This window comes from Rhipicephalus microplus, chromosome 6 (genome assembly GCF_043290135.1).
Source record: "Rhipicephalus microplus isolate Deutch F79 chromosome 6, USDA_Rmic, whole genome shotgun sequence".
Lineage (NCBI taxonomy): Eukaryota > Metazoa > Arthropoda > Arachnida > Ixodida > Ixodidae > Rhipicephalus > Rhipicephalus microplus.
The window spans coordinates 102,084,269-102,106,356 of NC_134705.1; the positions used below are offsets into that span (position 1 = coordinate 102,084,269).

Here is a 22,088-nt window from a genome sequence, read left to right on the forward strand (position 1 = left end):
TGACGTTGCCAAAACACTTCTTTCATCTGGCACACCTGTCCTGTTCGTCATATCACCCCCCTCGCACATAAGAGAAAATTTTTTCACGCCGTCAAAATAGTGCAAGTACTTTCTAAGAGCTCTCTTATGTGCTGCGCAGTTGTCGACAACAACATGGCGTCGTAAACAGCATATCGGTCGGTGCGACTTTCAGCAAACGTTCTCGCACGAGTTACTTCAGCGTTTGACCGGATGTGCTGTGATTACAGCAGCTCTTTCGGTGCGTGTAAGCAGTGCGGAAAGCTGTGGCAGTGCAATGGTGTATGGCGCAGCGAAGCCTGCGCGTCGGTGTGGTTGTCAAGCGAGGATCGGCGTCGATGTATCGACGGCAACTAGCACTCGAGAAGCCTGCAATGTGTGTTTGTGTGCCGGTAACAGTTCGTTCGCTTGACTTTCCAGTCTCTCAGTTGGGTGCTGTGTGACATTCCGGATTGACAGCGTTTTGACACGTTACTTGAGTGACCCCAAGTACGTACGGAAACTTATGAACTACGCGCTCGGTTCTTGCTTCGCCACTAGTAAGCCCGTACGCTTCTATTTACTTGAGAGCAATGTACTGTTCGAGAGTGAAATGATGTTCGTTGTGAACAGTGGTGCTGTGTTGACGTTCCAAGACTTGTGACCAAGCTGTGCTCGTGTGACCGAAAATTGAAAGACAGCGTTGATGACTGTTTTGCCCTGCGAAGTTGTGGTGGGGCAGCTTGGTGCTTTTGTTTGTTAAGTCGTCACTTCTCCTTTTTGTGATAACCATAGTCCTAGCGCTGTGATGTGATCAACCAAAACTGCGAGATGCTACATTCTGTTGTGGATCGTGTTACTTTGGAAGCGCGCCTAGACAACTTCGGTAACAAATTGAGAGTTCTATGTGGCAGCGAGAGCCCGTGAACGTCAAGCTTCCCTCCAGCCCCCCCCAAAAAAGCAAAGATTTCAGCGGTGCCTTGCTTTGGATGAAGTTGTAGGCCAATATCGCCTAACAACAGGTTTCCGAGTTCGTCTGGCCATCGTTTTGCACGGCACTAGAGCCTTGACAACAGCCGGTCATGGCCAGTTCTTACACTTTATCAATGGACGTGCACGCCTGGCCAGCCCTTCATTGCTCTCATTGGCAGCTTCCAGTCTGCAGATGCCCTTTGCCTGTTGGCCGTACTTGGTTCCTCATGACACCGACGGCTACTAAATGCTGCCATCGGTGAGTTCACCTTGCAGAACTAAATTTCACCGGTACTATAATTCACGCAGTTCTATAACGTGTGCAAGTTTTTCAGCCCATCACATGTAATGTTTCTCGATGGTAAATTGAAGCATGAAAAATTTACTACTACTGTTATATACATACATATATTATGGAGCAAATACATAAAAAGTTTTTTGTGATTTGATACAAGTGAGCTCTTGTTTCATTATGAGGTTGGGCCTGTCGATTGACCACGTTTGATAGTTGGAAAGGTAATGTGAATTTATTTTTCAGGAGCTAGGTTGCACTTAAAAAATTTATGTTATTTTGGAAAATTAGTTTTATAGACGATTACCACTGTGGTAGTACTATACTTCAGTAGGACATATATATTGCGGTACGTAAATTTTACATGAGGCTTCAGTTTATTTCAAAGTGAATATAGCAGATTTTGGTCAGTTAAACAAAGTGATAGCTTCCTCAAATAAGTATTACAAGTGAGTGCTTTTAATGATTGTTTTTATATATCTCGTTTTTGGTTCTTCACAGATCGCAGAGATTGTTTTGTTACGGTCCTGTGATGCATTGGTTGCACATTCTGGCACATCAATCCTCATCATTACTTGGAGCACCTGTACAAAAATAGGAACGACACGTTCTTCCTAACTGTGCAAGCCTATGTCACTGCTCGGACTGTTATCATTCAGCGGATGTGGCGTGGAAGCATGCATGGCAGCCTCATCTGGAAGGACTGCGATCTGCTTGGGAGCTTCGAGGGCACAAAACTGCCTAACAGCTGGCTGCAAGGTTAGTTTTTCATTAATACATACGATTACGTGAACACCACTTACTGTGCACAAATTGAAAACCCAAGCATGGTTGCTTTCAGTGGATACCTGTAATATTCTTACACATAATTCTTATTCAACATTTATAGAACTAAATTGCAAGATAATTGAGAATGTTGAAAGCTGAAAGCCGGCAGCTTATGAATGAAACTCCAATAATCTGAGACTCAAAAGCTTGTGCTTTGAAACGAGCACAAATACTTTGATTCCTTATTGAGCTCTCGAGCTTGTGACTCCTTCTGTGGATCAAGTGCTCTGGAAGGAAATAGCAAGTGGGTGAAAATTGCCTGGCTGTTCACAACTTGCAAGGAGAAAGACCTATTGAAGAAGCCTCAGATGACATAGGGCCAGTAACTGCATCTTTTACCTAATGTAGCTTTTTCTCTCTCAGTGCTGTTGCTTGTGTTTCAGCCGAACATGCTCAGCACGATTGCATAGTGATATATATTTTTCTACAAATTTTACCTGACCTAAGTATGCATTGTTGATCTCTAAAGGTGACGTTCAGTGTGTTTCAAAGCCATGGCTTCTCATTTAGCTGTCTGTGGCTAGCCTATTTAAGCAGCAGAACGATGCAGCTAGCACACATGCAATCCAAGTCATGGAGCGCTTCTTTGGTGTTCTGTGCAGGACGCAGCATATCCATCCGGCAAGACACTGGTATCAACAATAATGGTGAGTGTTGGTGGCACCTGTAGGAGCCCATTGTGTTTGTTGCGTATGATTATTTCCCCTGATGAAGTGCATTTTTGAAAGGTTTTCTTCATTTAAAATAATAGATGTCAACAACAAGCACACTCATAATCCACAAGTTCTATGTGTCTTCTAGACTGCCCATTTGCTCCTGTATGCGGTATGGTGAGCTGGCTATGTTAGACAGCCTTAAAGTTATGAACATTGGCGGTTGTGTTGTAATGCAGTCTAACTTGTGTTTCTTAGTGAACTTATTTGTCGTGTACTTCTCGCACCTAGTGTAAAGTCGAAATAGAAGAAACTCTATTAGCTTTTTATGCCTGTCAGAAGTTGCATGCCTTCATCTATAACATTATAGTTTTGCTCTTGTATCATATTAAATATATTTTCAGTCTTCACTGTTTGTGTGTGTGTTTGTTGAGGCTTGTCATTGGCTTCTGAAAATACAATATCTGTATATATGAGCAGATAATTGACAACTATACACTCTTGCATGTAGCATGGTTGTAACAATGATCTGTATTTTTCTAAGTTCCAGCAGTAACAAGGGGTTTGGTGCTCCACGGTCATGTACAGTGTATCAAGAACAGAGCACAGAAGACCAACAAGTATAAAGGGACTGCCAGTGACTGTTCTCCTGCTCAAAGTTTACAACAGCAGAAAGAGCACATTGTGATGTCAGGAGCAGCTGCTGCTTAACTTCTTAGCAGTGAATTATTCAGCAGTTCATTTGCTTGCATTCGAAATTATTTAAATTTTGCATGGAAGATACCAAACTATGACACTTATTTAAAGGCCGCTGTAGTGTTAGTGGACAAATATTTTCGAGCTGAAGTTTCTAACATGTGTGTTAAATGCCTGCGTGCCTTTACATTTACATGCCAGAAATCACAGCATCTATGGTCACCAATGGTAACTGTGTTTGCATTCTTTGTAGTACAAGAAGTAAAGCCATGCATTCAGTAATGATGTATTTAGTCGATGTAATCCTTCAGTGTACACTCATTTGTATAGCACCAATGATGCCATGAGTGTATAAGCTCTGGGAAGTGAATCTATGTGGATTATTTTATTTGGAAGGAAGAGGATCATCACTACTCTTAGTGTATCTTAACAGTAGATTTTAGTGCTTGGGTATTATCTCACTGCCTGTCTGTCTTTCAACAGTCTACTTATCTACTGTGTAAGTGTAACTTCTTAAATGTATACTTTGCTCGGATAGGTTTGTTCATAATGTAATGCAAGTGACTTATCATCTATGCAGCTCTACTCAGACTAGAAATACAAGTATTTATTTTTATATGTAGCTATAGCATGCATTCACTTGTGTTTTTCTAGGTGTCTGTAAAATTGTTTAGCCCTACAAAAGTGCTGGTATACTCTAATATTGAATTTGGCTTCTTAAAATAGTTTGTTAGTGGAAGTAAGAATGTGTTTATAACCAATATTACTATCCTCAGATGAACTGTGAAAACTCTGTGGAAATTTATTTACATTTTTTTTAAATTTGTGAAGGCAAATGTTGTTATGTTCTTTTATTGTGGTCCCTGTTTCATGCAAATGACACGTAATTACTTTGCAGTGGCATAGTATTAGTTGTTATTTTACACATATGTGCTGAGCAACATCGCAGTTGAGGCCAGCAGCAAGACATACATGCAGTGCACTGGAGCATCACCTCACATTTGTACAGTCTTTGCCCACCAGTAAACTCAATATTTTTCAAGCAGACTAATAGACAGCTGTATGGGAACTGTGTTGATGTGCAAACTTTGAAGTCTTCTTGAGGTGTGTTTTTCATCATTTTGTCCAAGTGAAGTAGCTACTCAAGGCCACAACTGGTGGGAATGTGGTGGTTTCCTCTCTCCAAAAGCACTCCTACCAGCTGCCCCAATGTTAGCATGGGGTGAATTCACGAACTGGAAAAATAATTGGTCTTTGTTTTCTTGGCCGAAAGAGTCACTTCCACCGTTGAGCCACCACGACGCGCCAGAATAGAAATTTTAGCTGAATCAAGTTGATTCTACTTTTGAGAAGTGTTTTGGGGAAACGAAATGGCACCTATAGCTGTCAATATAAACACTGTTTGCACCAAGGAGCTTAGTAGCTTATAATTGTATTATTCATGTATTGTCTAGAATTTACTCGCGCTGTGCCAACTTTCAGCCCAAGTGTCCTAACATGCTTTGTTAGTGGGTTGTGAATGAGCCAAGCTATGTGAATAAATAGAGTGATATTGCAGACATGTACAAAATATTGATGTACAGCCCTTTTCTTTAGCATGACATTGTTAAGTGCTTTATTCTTGTGTTTTTTATAAAAACTGCTTGTCACTGGGCAGCAGCGGAAAACTATGCATCAAGCTTTTGCGAGATGGTTCGAGAAACACCGTGTTCAGACATAACAGTGCCGGTGGATTTCTCTCGTAAGTTACTTTCTGTAGTATATTCAAAATGAGTGTATTAGAATTGTTTTATAGCCATTCATTTTAATATTTACACCTGAGTGTATGTATGTATGTATGTATGTATGTATGTATGTATGTATGTATGTATGTATGTATGTATGTATGTATGTATGTATGTATGTATGTATGTATGTATGTATGTATGTATGTATGTATGTATGTATGTATGTATGTATGTATGTATGTATGTATGTATGTATGTATGTATGTATGTATGTATGTATGTATGTATGTATGTATGTATGTATGTATGTATGTATGTATGTATGTATGTATGTATGTATGTATGTATCTGTTAAATGAGAATCCGTTTATCATTGGTGAGTAAGTTCGTTAATGATTTGGCTGAATTTGTTTCTAGTTATTTCTCTTTTGAGCCATTATACATTTCAATTTGTTTTGCACTGCATAAAAATCAATGTAACCTTACACAGAATATGTGTGTTTGAAGAAGTTGTTTCATTTACCAACCTACAGTCATGGGCAAGAAATTGGGTAAAATGGAACGAACCTGCGAAGATTAGTTTAGAACATAGCTACTCTACATGGCATATCTCGTACACATTGCGTTGGTTGAATATGTCGATTTCAACCTTTCAATTTTAATCAGAATAAGCAAGCTATCACCCGTGGTTGTATATGTGTGTGGTATTTATGCATACTGTGATACTGGTTCGCAATTACAATTAAGGTCACAAACCTAGTCAAGCTGAATACACGAGTTTTGTCCATGCACCTTTCATTTGCACTGGAACTGTTGTTAATAAAAAATAAACTTCAGTTTAGAAATTTATTCTAGTAACCAAAAGCAGGGTATCTCTTTATCACACAAATCAAATTGCCATTGTTCTGTTCCATTCTGGACAATAGGGGACCCTCTCAGCAGAACTCTATTAACTGCTATAGTTCATTTTAACCATTGACAGCGACATTACAGTAAAGCGTGCAGCATGACAAATAGCGGGAGAGAAGACACAAACTAATCACTCTGCTTGCATCAGCTCTAACAGTCCTCCGTGCTCTTTGGTCTTGCTGCATGTGATGATGCCCACTGAAAAAGCACGAAAGCGTGTCCCTACAAAGGCAGTCAACTTGGCTGCAAGCAATTAGCTCACTGCATGTGTAGATTTTCTTCAAAACACTGTGAAGACTGATTGCTGGCCGAATATCCAAACACGTGAAAAGTAATATACCAGGTATGATATTGGTATTTCAGCACTGGACACTTTTGCGATAAGAGAGGATGGAGGAGAAAATTATGAACCCTGAATTGTTTAATTTTTTAAGGAGCACAGTACAGCGCTTTTGGGTCAAAAGGGGAGTGAAAGAAGCAAGTGCGAAAGCCTACTTTTCAGAAAATTAGTACTCTCCACCACGCATAATGTTAGGCCGGGCAACCTCTTGAAAAAAAAAGTGCTCAATGATTCTGCGAATCGAACCAAGTACCTCCTAGATTGCAGTTGAGCGCTGTAACCGCTCGTCCACTGCAGCAGTGCTTGCATTCGCCCTATTGCTGATATATCGTCATTCCTTCGAATGAAGCCAAATGCAAAAACGTTCGGTGAAACTTTGTCAAAAATAGAAAAAATAGTTAGAATGCGTTTGCCCAAGGTTACTAGAAGATAGAAACCGCCACGTGTGACTGTATAACCGTGCGCTATTTATTCTTGTACATTACTGTCAAGACGTTGGGAGAGCCGGGTCTAACGTAGGCTACCTTCTCATCGTTTGCCAAATGTAAATAAGAAAATAAAAATATATATCGGCCTGTGACAACGATAATCAACTATTATAAGTTCACTGTCACTAGTGTTACTTTCACTAGATAAACGCTCAGTTTGCTTCCATTATCGTTATTTAAGAAAGTTTTGGCTCATTAGCTCAACTCTCCTAATTAGCATTGATTCTCACATCTAAGGACAGTCACACTTCATCTCGCTTTCTGAGTGGCTGTCGCTCCCATATAACGCGTACTCCACTTTTTTATGCTCTCCGAGCATCTGACGCTGCTTGGCGGAGACTTTCCCTGACGTCTGCTGGGCCAGAAAATTGTCTTTATTAACTATCGATTTCAAGCTTTCGCGAAGCCGAAACGAGAGTCTCTCTCTCTTTCTCTTTTCATCCTTTTCGCACGTGTGATAACGTCATTCGACCTCAAGACTCGTATACACGTCCCTTGCTTTGTTTGCGCACTCAAACAACGCTGGACGAAATATTTGCACCGTGTTTTGTGAAAAGCATTAGCACTGAGACACCTCCCGACGAGTCTCCCTCATTTTACGTAGACATATACCTAAGCGTAAGCGTATGCACGTTCTCGCATTCCGGCTTTATAAAAATGCTGCGGTGCATGGAACCAGCGAAATTGCGCTCACAATTTCATTTGATTACTGCTGTTATCTATTTCCGCACAATTCGTCTGCAGGAACCAAAGTCGCTCATGTGTCTTGTAATAAGAATATTGCAACAAAGGCTACCTTTGACTATAGGTAGAAAACACCCTTACGTTCACCACTATACCGTGCTAGATTGCACCGAATTTGTTAAGTAGCGGCGAAGCTTCAATGAAATGTAAGGTAACTGGTCGCGTTAAATAGGGGAAGACATTCGAGGCACATTTTCTTACATTGCATGCATCGATTTATGTGTGGTTTCATTTATGTGGGGCACCTGGAGTGTTGTTTACTTGTACTTGGCGAGATAGTGCATGGATTGCTCGATGACTTAAGGCCATCGAGGAATTTCGTTTTTAGCTACAGTCGTTGATGAAAGGCGAGTGCTTGGCTTTGCACGGCCCGCCAAAACGCCTATTACAACGTACGCGGCATCCCGTAAGCGCTGTAGCAAACGCTCGCGGAACTGAAACTTAGGTGCAGCAAATCATTGGCTATCATCATATACTCTCGATGCTAGACGCTTTGCGTGCTACCTTGATATTATCGGCACACACTTCTTTCTTTCCTTGTCGTTTCATCGGCTATCGTGTGTCCTCCTTGCCCTCTTAAGTGCTGAATAAGTTAAATTCATACCCGCGCTATAGTAATCCCTCCAGATAAGAGAGTTTTTGGCTAAGAAAATGCGTAGCCAAAGAGAAAGCTTTGTGGATTCGGCCCCAGAACTCTATAATCTGACCCGAGGCATGACCAGCGTCCGTCAGCGCAGCCTGACGGCCACCGGGGCGAAATTCGACATCCTGAATTTCGCGCTGATGCATTACCCAGACAACACTACGCCTCCCTTTTTTCGTGAAGGAGAGACACCAGACGAGCTGAAACGCGCATGCCTCAAAGCAACGCTGCGCGGCGCGCGCCAGCGTGTAAATGGAAAGACCAACGCCTGGCGTGGCAACGCCGGCGTGACGCGACGAAATGAACGCCGGCGAGCATGCGCACTGCGTCACGTCGAAATGTATTGGTGCCTTGACTCTGGTATGTAGTCATATTTTCATAGGACACGAATCTCATGAATACGATTGGCACCAGTCGCATACTTTCGTCATCCATTGACGTCACGTAATACAAACTTTGACCTATGTGAAGCTAGCGAAACGGCCGCGAGCGCATCAAGAGTGTGGCATGTAGTCATGTTGTTACATGACACGCATGTCATGATTATCATGTGTGAATATGTCTTTACCTATGTAGTCCGTTCGCGTCACGTATCACCGAGTTCGGTACATGTGAAGCTAGTGAAACTTCCGCGAGCGCATCATGAGCGTAGCATGTCGTCATGTATCATAACACGCATCTCACGATTATCATGTTTGGACCAGTCACATACTTTCGTCATCCATTCACGTACCATAATATCAAATTTGGTATAAGTGACACTAACAAAAGGGCCACGAGCGCATCATGAGCGTGTCATGTAGTCATGTTGTTCCATGACACGCAAGGCATGATTTTCATGTCAGGGTCTGTCGCTTGTATTCGCCATGCAATCATGCCATACTATACGAGTTTTCAACATGGCAGGTGAATGAAACCACAGAAAGAGCAGGAGGACCATGAAATGTAAATCATGACAATAATGACTTACATGTCATGATTTTCATGCTATGTCTAGTGAAATCTGTTTTTCACACAGTAATGTTATGCCATACCAAGTTAGGTATCGGCACCATTATTGAAACAGCCAGGAAGTATAAATGTCGTAGGCGTCTAGATAGATAGATAGATAGATAGATAGATAGATGGATAGATAGATAGATAGATAGATAGATAGATAGATAGATAGATAGATAGATACGGTCATCAGCTTGTGTTGGGCAGCGACTTCCGCTGGTATACATAGTGGTGTAATCTTTTCTGCTGAAATGGTTTGCCGCATGCCCTCGGGTTTATTAAGTGTGAATACACTTTATAAGCGACCCCAAACCATCCACCGCCGTCAGCGGCGTCCGCAGTCTTCTCTCTATCTTTAAAAGAAAGAGGACTTGGCGGGCCGCAGCGCGACGCTCTACCGAATAAGCCACGGACGCGACGCTGATATCGGTGTCAGTAACGCGCCTTATACCCCCTCCCCCTTCGCTCGCTCCTCCGCTCTCCTCGCTCGCTGCAGCTGCGCGCGCACCCCTCTCTCTCGCGCGCCCGCCTTCTCTCTCAGTCTCCCGTCGAGAGCGGGTCGTGAGGGGGAGTAAAGTTAAAATCCGTTGGCATTCGCCAGTGAGTTAACGTAAACTCCCCCGTGTGATCAAATTGTGATTCCCAGGAACCATTACACCATAAAGGCACCATTGTGTGATTAATAAATATAATAGTGCGAATTAATAAATACCCCTCATAGCACCACCCCGCGTACTCGCACTTAACCATGTTCACCCTCGGGGAAATGCTTGGGAGTTTTTCAAGTTGTAGCCATGCACTGTGTGGCCCACGACATTTCAGTTGACACTTTTATTTGACTTAGCTTTGTTCCCAGAAGCTTCGACAGCAATGCATTCTTGATACTGTTTTTTATTCTTGTATAAAGCTGGGCATAGATACTCACAAAGGTATTCCTGGACAGAGATATTGAAATACATGTACTGGAAGCTTAAAATACAAATACTCACATAATGAAAAAATTTAATATTTATTTTTCTTTGTTTAAAAGAATAATATTTAGAAATAACACACAATGATACAAATGAAAGTAGGAGTATACATATGGCCAAAAAATAGGTATTCAATTGTGAGCAATGAAAAGTAGAGTTTTGACTTGCCAGCTGCAGCAGTTTAAAGCTGCCGCTTCCGAATAAAGCGTGTCCAACCACAGTGGTCTAGTGGCTAAAGTACTCGGCTGCTGACCTGCCGGTCACGGGATCTAATGCCGGCGGTGGTGGCTGCATTTCCGATGGAGGTGGAAATGCTCAGATTTGGGTGCACGTTAAAGAACCCCAGGTGATCGAAATTTCTGGAGCCCTCCACTACGGCGTCTTTCATAATCATATGTGGCTTTGGGACGATAGACCCCACATATCAATGTTATAACGCGTCCGGTGCTCTACTACTGAGCTACGGTGGTGGACATATTCCTGTTCACCTGGGAGCCAGAGAAGAAACTTTCGAGCCGGAAAAGAAGAACAACTCCATAAAAAGAGATGAAAATAGCTATAGACATAGAGAGACAGAAAAAATGGCAGCATAACTACGGGGTGAATGAGGGAAAGTGGGCTGAAGCATCCATCCGTCCATTCGTTCTTGCTTCCGTCCGTCTGTGTGACCGTCCATGCGTCCATCCGCCCGGCCGTGCGTGCGTCTGTTCGTGGTCCGCACGTCCATCCATGCGTCCGTCCCTGCGTTCGTCCATGCATCCGCCCCTGCCTCCGTGCATGCGTCCATCCATCCGAGCAGCCATCTGTGCGTTCGTACATAATCTGTCTGTGTCTTCGTCTGTCCATCTAGTCAACACTCCAAGCACCACCATATCGCATCTTTTTAATATATATTCCGCATATAGAAGCACCGTCATCCAGTGGACATTCCGAGGACTAAACGAGAGGTGGCACACGCACACTTTCTTACGGCTTGCGCTTCGTGTTTATTTCCCACTTTTAACCACTTCGAGTTCGTGGTATAAACTAGTTCACTGTATTCATGGCAGCGTGGCTCAACGCTCGCTAAACCTTTGTAAAACCAAGGAGGTTACGCCCAGTGAGTATATCGTAGCAACCTTTTCTTGTCAGATAGCGCTCAGTGTACATGCCAATGGCAGCTAATGGGGAATGAGAGACAGGAGAATTCGGCTTTTGCTTCGTGTCTACTTCCCACCCTTAACCATCTTGAGTTAATGGTATTTACTAGTTCACTGTATTCATAGCACGGCGGCCCAACGCTCGCTAAACCTTTCTAAAACTAAGGAGGTTACGCCCAGTGACTATAACGTAGCAACTCTTTCTTGTCAGATAGTGCTCAATGTACATGCCAATGGCTGCTAATGGAGAATGAGATACAGGAGAATTCGGCTTTTAGTTAACGCGCACGCTGCGAAGTTTTTATTGTTCAACAACGCACAGGAGAAATATCCCACCGGCACCACTTTGCCGGTCAGAACGTAAGACCAATTACGCACTACGACTACGACGAGGTACGAACGAGTGCCGCTTTAAGAATCTCTGCTCTAAAAAAAAAAGGACACAGAGGTTCACAGAGGCTAAATGACAGGAAACATGAGAGAAAACCACAGGGAAGCGAAGAAGGCTGCCCACTTGCAATTTCGGCACCAGCGCTGCGAAACTGCCTTAGCATTTTGCCTATGTTCCATTCCGCTGCTAAACCATTTTTCACTTAGCAGCGTTCGTGGTGTGTTGGCTACACTCTTGCGTCCATTATTGCACCCCTTGTCACTTTGAGGGCCCAAAAACCACCTCTGAAAATACGAAATGGAGCACATTACCTAATCTGGGCGCTTGTCGTTTATTTGGTGCTCTTCGTTACGGCAGAACAGCGGTTCCAGTGACATGACTAGAGAACATACTCTAGAATAGTCCCTATAAAAAAATATCACTTATCAATGTTCTCTTACTTTGCTTTTTAAGGCATTCACCAACCCGTTCTTCCTCAGCACAAGTGATTATCGCGTGCGATGTAATGAGTTTGCTTCATTTTGTGAGTTTACAATTGAGCAAGTAGAAAGAACACAATGTGGCCGACCAGCTTCAAATGCTTATGCACGGAACGATTAGCCCTAACATTGTACACGAAAAGACAATATGTGGAGGAAACATCATCTGTTATAATGCTAATGAAAGTGTGAAGGAAATCAATGAAGAGGCGCCAGATTACTTGATCTTTTCAAAGGACGAACTCTTTACAGCAAAGACAATGCAGCTTTGCCCAAATAAAGGCCAGCTCGCTTGCACGGTTCTTGTATTTTTTGCGATAAAATTATATCGACACTCTGCACAGTTTTTTTATTATCGCCTTTATGCTTCGTGTAAAGTCCAAACTAATCAATGGTTAGAACGAATCGTGTGCTGTAACAGCGAGTAAGGTCTCGCGAGTGCTAGCGAGGAACACAGCTGAAGCAATGACGAAAAAAGCTGCCCATCTCCACTGAGGGCGCATGCGACAACATCCCTCCGTATGCGAGGCCTGGCATAGATTGCTCCTGAACCAGCAAGGAAGCACCTCATTTGTCTATCGGTTGATAAAGAGTACGAATGAATGCCGGGTAGAGGCGCTGCGTGGCTCGAGCCTGATTTTTAAACATTGATTGAATGGGCATGATCGCCAGCACTAGCGTGTGCCACATCTCGGCAGGCATCAGCAAACGGCTCCTGCACCCTTCTGCGCGCTATGATGCCATTACTTCGTCCTGTGACTACTGATACGACCGGCTGTACGAAAATCGTTTCTTTCCCTTCAGCGGCTGTATTTCCAAACACTAGTATTTTGTAGTTTCGAGAGATTTAATGAAAAAGAGAGTAGACTTTGTTCATGATATCATCGTTCACGTTATCAATGTTGATGTTATGATCGCGTTCAATGCTTCACCATTTCACCTAAAATATGTTTTTTTTATTCAAGGGAGAAATTTTTTTCCCAAGCAGTTCTTCCATAACCGCAGAGCCGTAAGCTCCAATTGACCATAATACGGAGTCTAGTGAAACGAATAGCACATTGTCGTAAGCAATGGAACCCCCTCCTTTTCAATTGAAACATTTTGGGCTAGCATACTGTGAAATTTTAGGCGTCAAGCGACGCTGCTGACTTTGCTTCTCCAACAGCCAGTGAAAGCCACTCCTAGTTCATGACCCCTTGCTATGCCGAGATGTACTATACCATACTGTACTCTACTTGTACGAGGTAGTATACAATGCTGTATGCTCTGCTGAAGTGTGTTTGTAATCTGAGTGGTGGAAACGCTCGCCTTCCGACTGCAGATAAGAAGGTTCGTACTCGCCTGGCGAAAACATTTTAGGGGCGAGGCTCCTTACACCGTGGGTCATATGTCCCGTGTCGTCGTCGTAGTAACCACCTCTCGTTTAGTCCTTAGACTGATTGCTGGATTGGGGTACTGTATATGATGAATATATGATGAAAAGTTGCGAGATGGCTGTACTTGGAGTGTTTAATAGATGGATGAATGGACAAACGTACAGACAGACGAACAGCCTAACCCACGGATGGACGGCCAAACATACAGCCGGACAGAAGGATGGACGCATGGACGGATTCATGGAGACTTCACCCCACTCACCACCTTTCACTTCGTGTATTTGGTGTGATTTGTTTCCCAATGAGTTTTCCTTTACGTTTCATCGATTTCGTCCTGGTCTCTCTTCATTTTTTTTTATTTTGCCCCCGACAATTTGGCGCATGTGTTCCACGACCGATGCAGAAAATGACGAAGAAGTGGACAAACATGCGTTGCTGTTATTGATGATTATAATTTTTCTTGACACTGCGCGGATTGATTGCCGGCTTAAAGAGCTCCTCTGTCTTATTTTTAACGTTATTCGTTTCATCATCACGCATTAGTGACCATGTAGTTCTCAGAACTAAAGTGTATCCTACGCAATATTAACTCAGAAAAGTGCAGTCAGGCAGGAACGGCACCAGGTGATAAAAGGTGGCAGATACCACATACCGGGTGAATTGATAATATGCGAAGCGCTGAATGAGGAAGGTTGATATGTCTTCCAATTCCGAACAATGTTACCAGGCAGACGTAAATTATGCCTACATGACACTCATGACATGTATTTCATGTTTAGAGGTGTCATGTTTTCTTCCTCGTGTATTCACATCACGTTATACCAAATTTGGTATATGTGAAGCTAGCAAAGCAGCTGCCAGTGTACCCTAAGTGTGGCATGTAGTGATGTTTTTATATGACACGCATGTCATGATTATGATATTCGTACCAGTCGTATACCTTCGTCATTCCTACCAAATTTTGTATCTGTGAAGCTGGCGAAATTGCCGCTTGCGTGCTATGAGCATAGCATGTAGTCACGTTTACGATGACACGCAAGCCGTGATCATCATGTTTGGACGTGCTATTTACCTTCGTCGTCTATTTACGACACTTAATACCACATTCGTTATGTGCGAAACTAGCACAATGGCCACCAGCACATCAAAAGTGCGCCATAAAGTCATGACTTTACATGACACGCATGTCATGATTATCCCGTTTGCACCAGTCATATACCTTTGTCAGTCGTACCAAACTTGTTATATGTGAAGCTGGCGAAACGGCCGCGAGCGCACTATGAGCATAGAATGTAGTCGAGTTTTACATGACACACATTTCTTGATCATATTGTTTAAACGTCTCATTTACCTTCATCGTCTATTCATGTCACGTAACACCAAACTTGGTGTAAGTGAAGCTAGTGAAACGTCCGCCAGAACACCATAGGTGTGACATGTAGTGAAAACACCATGAGTGTGGCACAGTGGCATGTAGCATCATGAGTGCTACACAATCATGTCTTACATGACACGCATGTCTGGTGAAACGACCGGGAGTTCGCTATGAGCTAAGCATTTATTCGAATTTTACATGACACGCGTGTCATGATCATCGTATTTGGATGAGTCATTTGCCCTTGACATTTGTTTACCTCATGGAATCTGAAATTCGTTATACGTGAAGCTAGCGAAATTTGCGCCAGTGCATCTTGAGTGTGGCGCAGTCATATTTTTTATGACACGTATGTCATGACTATCGTGCTTGAACAAGTCATTTTCCTTCGTACTCAATTCAAGTTACGTAATACCAAATTCGGTATATGTGAAGCTAGCGAAGCGGCCGTGAGCGGATCATGAGCGTGTCATGTAGTCATTTTTTTAGATGACAGTCCTTCCGAAATCATCGTGTTTGCAGCAGTCACATAGCTTCGTCATTCATTCACGTCACGAAATACCAAATTTGGTACATTCAAAGCTAGAACACGGCAAGCGCACGATGAGCGTGGCGTTTAGTCATGACTTATATGACATAAATATTATGGTTTCCACGTTAGAGCCTGTCACTTATGTTGAACATGCATTCATCTCATACCATATAAGTTTTGCAGTGGGTAATGTGAACGAAACCACTGAAAGAGCAGCACGAACATGATATACATATGGTGACATTGGGAACATGACATACATATGGTGGGCTTCGCGGCTGTGCCAATTCACAAACCGCTAATCGGCTCATCCTGATCATGCAGGTTTTTGCTCGCATCATCACCGACCTGCTCGTGTCTGCCTTTCTGACAGCCTCGTCTGCCACTCCGGGAAACTTTGGGCCTGCTGGCAACAGAAGTGAACCTTGCGTTTTCCTCCGGCCTGTCACCCATGCTGCAGGACCTTCAGCAGCGCCCCCAATCCCGCTGTGGAGCATCGAAAGGAATTTAGCTGCCCTATCGCCGTCGACAACATCCTATGCGCAGACTATAAAGCATCAACCACCGTCCACCGCGCACTGTGGGCTTCGCGGCTGTGCCAATTCACAGACCGCTAATCCGCTCATCCTGATCATGCAGGTTAGTAGCTCGTATCAAGCACTTACTAAAAAATCGAGTGATTACTTTTTGGAGCAGCTGCCAAGCCCACAGTGCTGCCTTTTACTTGTTTCTGAATGTATTGATGTCATACGCGCCTTGCTACTGCTGTTGGGGGATGTAGAGACAAACCCCGGTCCTGACAAAATCGTCCTTGAAGAACTGATAAAGTTGTTTGCCGGCCAGGCCACTTTGATAACCGAGATGCAGAGCCTCAAAACCCAGCTTACAAGTACAAACAACTCTATCACTAATTTAAGCACCCGTCTCGCAGACTTAGAAAAGCATTACCAAAGTCTTCTAGCTCTCCGAACAGAAGTCGACGCCCTTAATTCTAAGACCGGTCAACTAACCCATCGTATGTGTGACATTAAAGAGCGCCTTGACGAATTTGAAAACCATTCCCGACGCAACAACTTAATATTTTACGGGTTTCCCGACACCAACCCGAAGAAAACATACGCTCAATCAGAACAAATAATCATTAACCACTGCCTCGAAAGCTTTGGTCTTACAGTCGAGACTAAAGATATAGAGCGTGCACATCGTCTAGGGTGTTACAACACTAATCGAAAACGACCCATTATTGTTAAGCTTTCATTCTTCGAAACTAAAGAATCTATCCTTTCGAGCGGCCCAAAACTAAAAGGCACTAATTTCAGCATTGGCGAAGATTTCACGCATCCAGTTCGAACTGCACGAAAACAGCTTGTAACCTTTTCTAGAAGCAAGTCCGTACCATTTTCATTACGCTTCAAAACCCTGCACATCAGAGCGCAGCGATATATCTTTGACAATGCAGCAGGAATTGTCAGAGCCGTATCGTAGGGATCATGTCGCCGTCAGCTAGCACGCCATCAGCCCCGTACGAACGGAAGAGCAAACCTTTCATTTTATGTACTTTATACTAACATACGTAGTATTCTTCCCAAGCGGGTGCCCCTGTCTAATCTAGTACAATCATCCGGCAGTAGTGTACTGATACTAACAGAAACATGGCTCAGTGACGACATTGCAGATACAGAGGTACTGGCCGACTTGTCAAACTTTAGCGTCTTTCGTCACGATCGTAAAAATGCACGTGGCGGAGGCGTATTCATCGCCACTAAAAAGAACTATCATGCTCTCTAATCAACACATCTTCACAACTAGAATTATTATGGGTAATATGCCGTGCCCCTTCCCGAAGCAATAATACTGGCGTATGCTATAGGCCCCCTTGAACTGACCCAGACTTCCCCCGCAAACTTGACGAAATCTTATCCCAGCTAACTAATAAACACCCTAACGCACGTATTCTGCTTTATGGAGATTTTAACTTTCCCTCCATTAATTGGCTCAATCAGGTTTCCCCAACCTCGGGAAATACTGAAGCAAGAGAATTCGTCGATGTTTGCCTCAACTTTAGCGTCATCCGACAGGTAACCGAGCCAACGGGCGTCACTAGTGAATCCTCAAACATTTTAGACCTGGTACTAACAAATAGCCCCGAAAGCTTAAAATCTATTGCATACTTAAGTGAAATCAGCGATCACAAAGTCATTCATACTATATTTACCTTCACCCCAAAAAATACCCCCATTTTCCGCAAAACGATTCACTTGTATGACAAGGGTAATTATGAATTAATTAATCGTGAATTACGAGATTTCCTACCATACTTCGAACTCAATCTCGGTTCCTGTTCTCTCAATGACAGCTGGCTATGCTTAAGGACAAGATAACTGACTTGACTAATAAATTCATCCCCACAGTGAGCTTTACTGCCAATAAAAATAAACCATAGTTTTCCAAAAGCTTGAAAACACTTGAAAATAAAAAAAGCGCCTCTTCTGAGCTGCGAAGTTTAATGGTAATGCGTGCGCATGGGGCAAGTTCTATGCCGCGGAAGATGCTTATTATGCTGAAATTAGAAAAGCGAAACAGACATTCTCTCACAATGATTTATCTAAAATTCTGAAATCTAACCCTAGAAAATTCTGGGAAATCATAAACCCGCAACTAGCACGAGACATCACGCTTACAAACGATAAAAATGAAGACGTAAGCGACACTGTTTGTGCCAATATCTTTAACACCGCGTTCTCATCAGTGTTCACTAAAGAAGCCAACGTACCGTTTCCTACGCCACCTACTACGACATTACCAGTGATGGCCCCTGTTGTGTTATCCGTTAGTGGCATTTCATCACTCATTGACAAACTAAAACTTTCATCATCAGCTGGCGTAGACAATATTAACTCTAAATTTTTTAAAAATACTAAGGAAGTTATTGCAGTGTACTTTTTGATGATGTTCTCATTGTCACTCGAAACAGGAATTTTAACAGACGACTGGAAGGAGGGAAAGGTCATTCCAGTCCACAAATCAGGTAACAGACAGTCCCCCCCTAAATTATCGACCCATCTCTTTAACAAGCGTCCCCTGCAAAATCATGGAACATGTCATATATTCACACATAATGAGCTTTCTTGACACCAACAATATTTTTCATTCTTCCAAGCACGGATTTCGTAAATCATTATCCTGTGAAACCCAACTTGCTATAATTATTCATGATATACACTCTTCTCTCGACCGTCACTTTCAGACAGATGCAATCTTTCTCGACTTCGCAATAGCCTTTGATAAGGTACCGCACAAACGCCTACTGTTAAAACTTTCCCAGCTGAACCTGCACCCCAACATTCTTGCATGGATCACACAATTTCTTACTAACCGCTCTCAGTTCGTCTCCATTAAAAATACCCGTTCTAGCTCCCTCCCAGTAACATCCAGCGTCCCCCAAGGATCTGTACTCGCACCCCTCTTGTTCCTAATATATATATTAATGATCTTCCTGTTCACGTATCTTCCCATATCCGTTTATTTGCCGATGACTGTGTCATCTATCGCACAGTTATTAACATTTCTGATCAAACTACACTCCAACAGGAACTGGATCTCGTGCAACAGTGGTGTGATCTTTGGTTAATGAAGCTTAACCCCACTAAATGCAAACTCGTCTAATTTCAACGCCAGCGTAATCCTTTATAATTCTCATACCTAATCTTCAATTCCGCTATCGAACAAGTTCAGTCATATAAATACCTAGGCGTCACCTTAACATCTGACCTTTCCTGGAACACACGCATCAACAACATCATATCATCCGCGAACAGATCCCTCGGTTTCCTAAAGCGTCATTTGCGTCACGCACCACTAGACATAAAACTTCTGGCGTACAAATCGCTCATCAGACCTAAACTAGAATATGCAGCGCCCATCTGGAGCCCGCACCAGATATACCTAATAAACGAAATAGCATCTGTACAAAATCGTGCCACTAGGTTCATTCACTCTTCATATTCATACGACATAAGCATATCATCCCTATAACGTGACATTGATATTGCTAATGTTTCTGTGCGTCGCCGCATCGCCAGCCTCTGTTTGTTTCACAAGTTCTTTCACAGTTCCCTCAATCAAGCACCTTACATCATCCCACCAGCGCGCATATCTCACCATACAACCCATCCTTATTCAATCGCACGCGGACGCGCTCGCACTACTACTTTTGCTGCCTCATTTTTTCTTCGCACAGCAGTGGACTGGAATGGCCTTCCCCGTGACATTGCAGCCATCACGTGTTCATCAACATTTGCGCAAAACATAAATCCATATTGTTTGTCAGAAGATCACTCTCTGTTACCTCCATTTGTAATACCTCCACCCCTTATGTAATACCGCCTCACCGGGGTCTTTAAGGTAATAAAGTGCAGTGAAGTGAAGACATTCATGGCATGCGTGTCATGATTTTAATGTTATGACTACTTTTCTCGTCATTCAGTAGTGTTATGCCATACAAATTTTGGTATAGGTCCCATTATTGAAAGAGTGAGGAGAGGTAAATCTCCTAGACGAGTATATATATATATATATATATATATATATATATATATATATATATATATATATATATATATATATATATATATATAAGAGAAAGAAGTGTATACCTAAGGGCTCGTTTTTCCGTGTTTTAACACAATATAATGAGATATAACAGACAGTAATGCCAAGGAATGTACAGGGGAAGTTATTAGAACCAATGGAATGAAATAAGAAGAAAGAAGAAAGAAAAGTGGATGAAAAAATTACCAACTATGAGCAGGAATCGAACCTACGACCTATATATATATATATATATATATATATATATATATATATATATATATATATATATATATATATATATATATATATATATATATATATTTTAATGAGATCTAACAGACAGTAATGCCAAGGAATGTACAGGGGAAGCTATTAGAACCAATGGAATGTAAGTAAGAAGAAAGAAAAGTGGATGAAAAAATAACCAGCCGTTCCTGCTCACGGCTGGTTATTTTTTCATCCACTTTTCTTTCTTGTTATTTACATTCCATTAGTTCTAATAACTTCCCCTGTACATTCCTTGGCAATACTGTCTGTTAGATCTCATTAATATTGTGTCAGAACACGGAAAAACGAGCCCTTACGTATACACTTCTTTCCCTTATATATATATATATATATATATATATATATATATATATATATATATATATATATATATATATATATATATATATATATATATACGAATACGATCTCAACAATGTGGTCGAAGTTCGCTAAGATATGCTTCGCATTTATAACAATAATATATATGGCTTGAATGTCGCAAAACGACTATATCATTATAAGATGCCGTAGTGGAGGTGTCGGAAAATTTTCTGTTCTTTAAAGTGCAAGAAAATCGCACAGTACTCGCGCCTCTACCTGTACACCTACAATAAAATGCGATAGCCATGGCTGGGATCGAACCCGTGACCTTTGGTCAGCAGCCGAGCACCATATACAGTGTATTCCGTGGCGGATAAGTGATATTGTGGGCGTGAGTTCATGCGAAAAGTCAGTTTTCTACGCCGGCAACAATTCAGTGGTTGGCAGCCATCTTTGGCATCAGGAATTTCGACGCAAAGCTTTTTTGCGATAGTCACGGACTTACAAAAGTGCTGTTAGGAGTGGTTGCGATGACCGCCAGCTACGCACATTTAAGCGCGCCGCCGTGCCAAAACGAGCCTGGAGTAGCCCTGCTGCCATCTTGCGTAAAGCGGCCGCAACTTGGTGAGAGAGCAGCGTTTCGCCGCCTCTCGTGCTTCATATGCGAAAAAGCAAAAGCTTAGTATACCTTGATGGACCTTTCTCCTTCCCTTCTTTACCACGATCCCACCTTCAAAAACAGTAGCACTCACTTTTAGAGCTATTCACAATTTTGGCTAATTGAGAAACAGCGCGAGCAGCAAAGGTTTTCGACAAGCACACACATCGCTTTCTTTTTTCGTCGACAGATGGCAATAGGAGTCCAGTGGCAAGGGGCTTTAAGTGGCGCTCTCAGTAGTGCACTGAGGGGCGCCTGTCTTCGAGAATGGGAAGAAAATGTGGTGTGGAGCGCTTTCGTGGGTAGGTGTTCTCGCAGCCTCGCGGAACACAAAAACGACGACAACCAAAAATTACCAGATCCCACGTGCAGTGGGAATCGATATGCGAAGCACAAATGAGGAAGGTTGATATGTCCCTCTGAAATCAGCCCAACGTTACGAGGCAGACGTATGCCATGCTTATTAGGTTTCAACGTGTCATTTACCTTCGCAATTTATTAACATCATGCGATACTAAGTTTTGTATTTGTTAGGCTTGCGTAACGCCTGTGAGCACGCTATGAGCGTAGCTTGCAGTCAAGATTTACATGTCACACATGTCAATATTATCATGTCTGGACGTCATCCATTCACGTTACGTAATACCAAAGTGGGTATATGCTAATCTAGTGAAACGGCCGCGAGTGCATCATGAGTG

At 42.6% G+C, this 22,088-nt stretch overlaps 1 protein-coding gene across 1 annotated transcript; it reads left to right on the forward strand.

Annotated features, from left to right (window-relative positions):
- Positions 1-312: 312 nt before the first annotated feature.
- Positions 313-3,511, forward strand: LOC142764845 (uncharacterized). Its single transcript, XM_075865384.1, has 4 exons — positions 313-1,228; positions 1,763-2,020; positions 2,692-2,736; positions 3,287-3,511. The coding sequence occupies exons 2-4, from the start codon at positions 1,924-1,926 to the stop codon at positions 3,451-3,453; spliced, it is 309 nt and encodes a 102-aa protein (XP_075721499.1). The 5' UTR covers positions 313-1,228; positions 1,763-1,923; the 3' UTR covers positions 3,454-3,511.
- Positions 3,512-22,088: the final 18,577 nt, after the last annotated feature.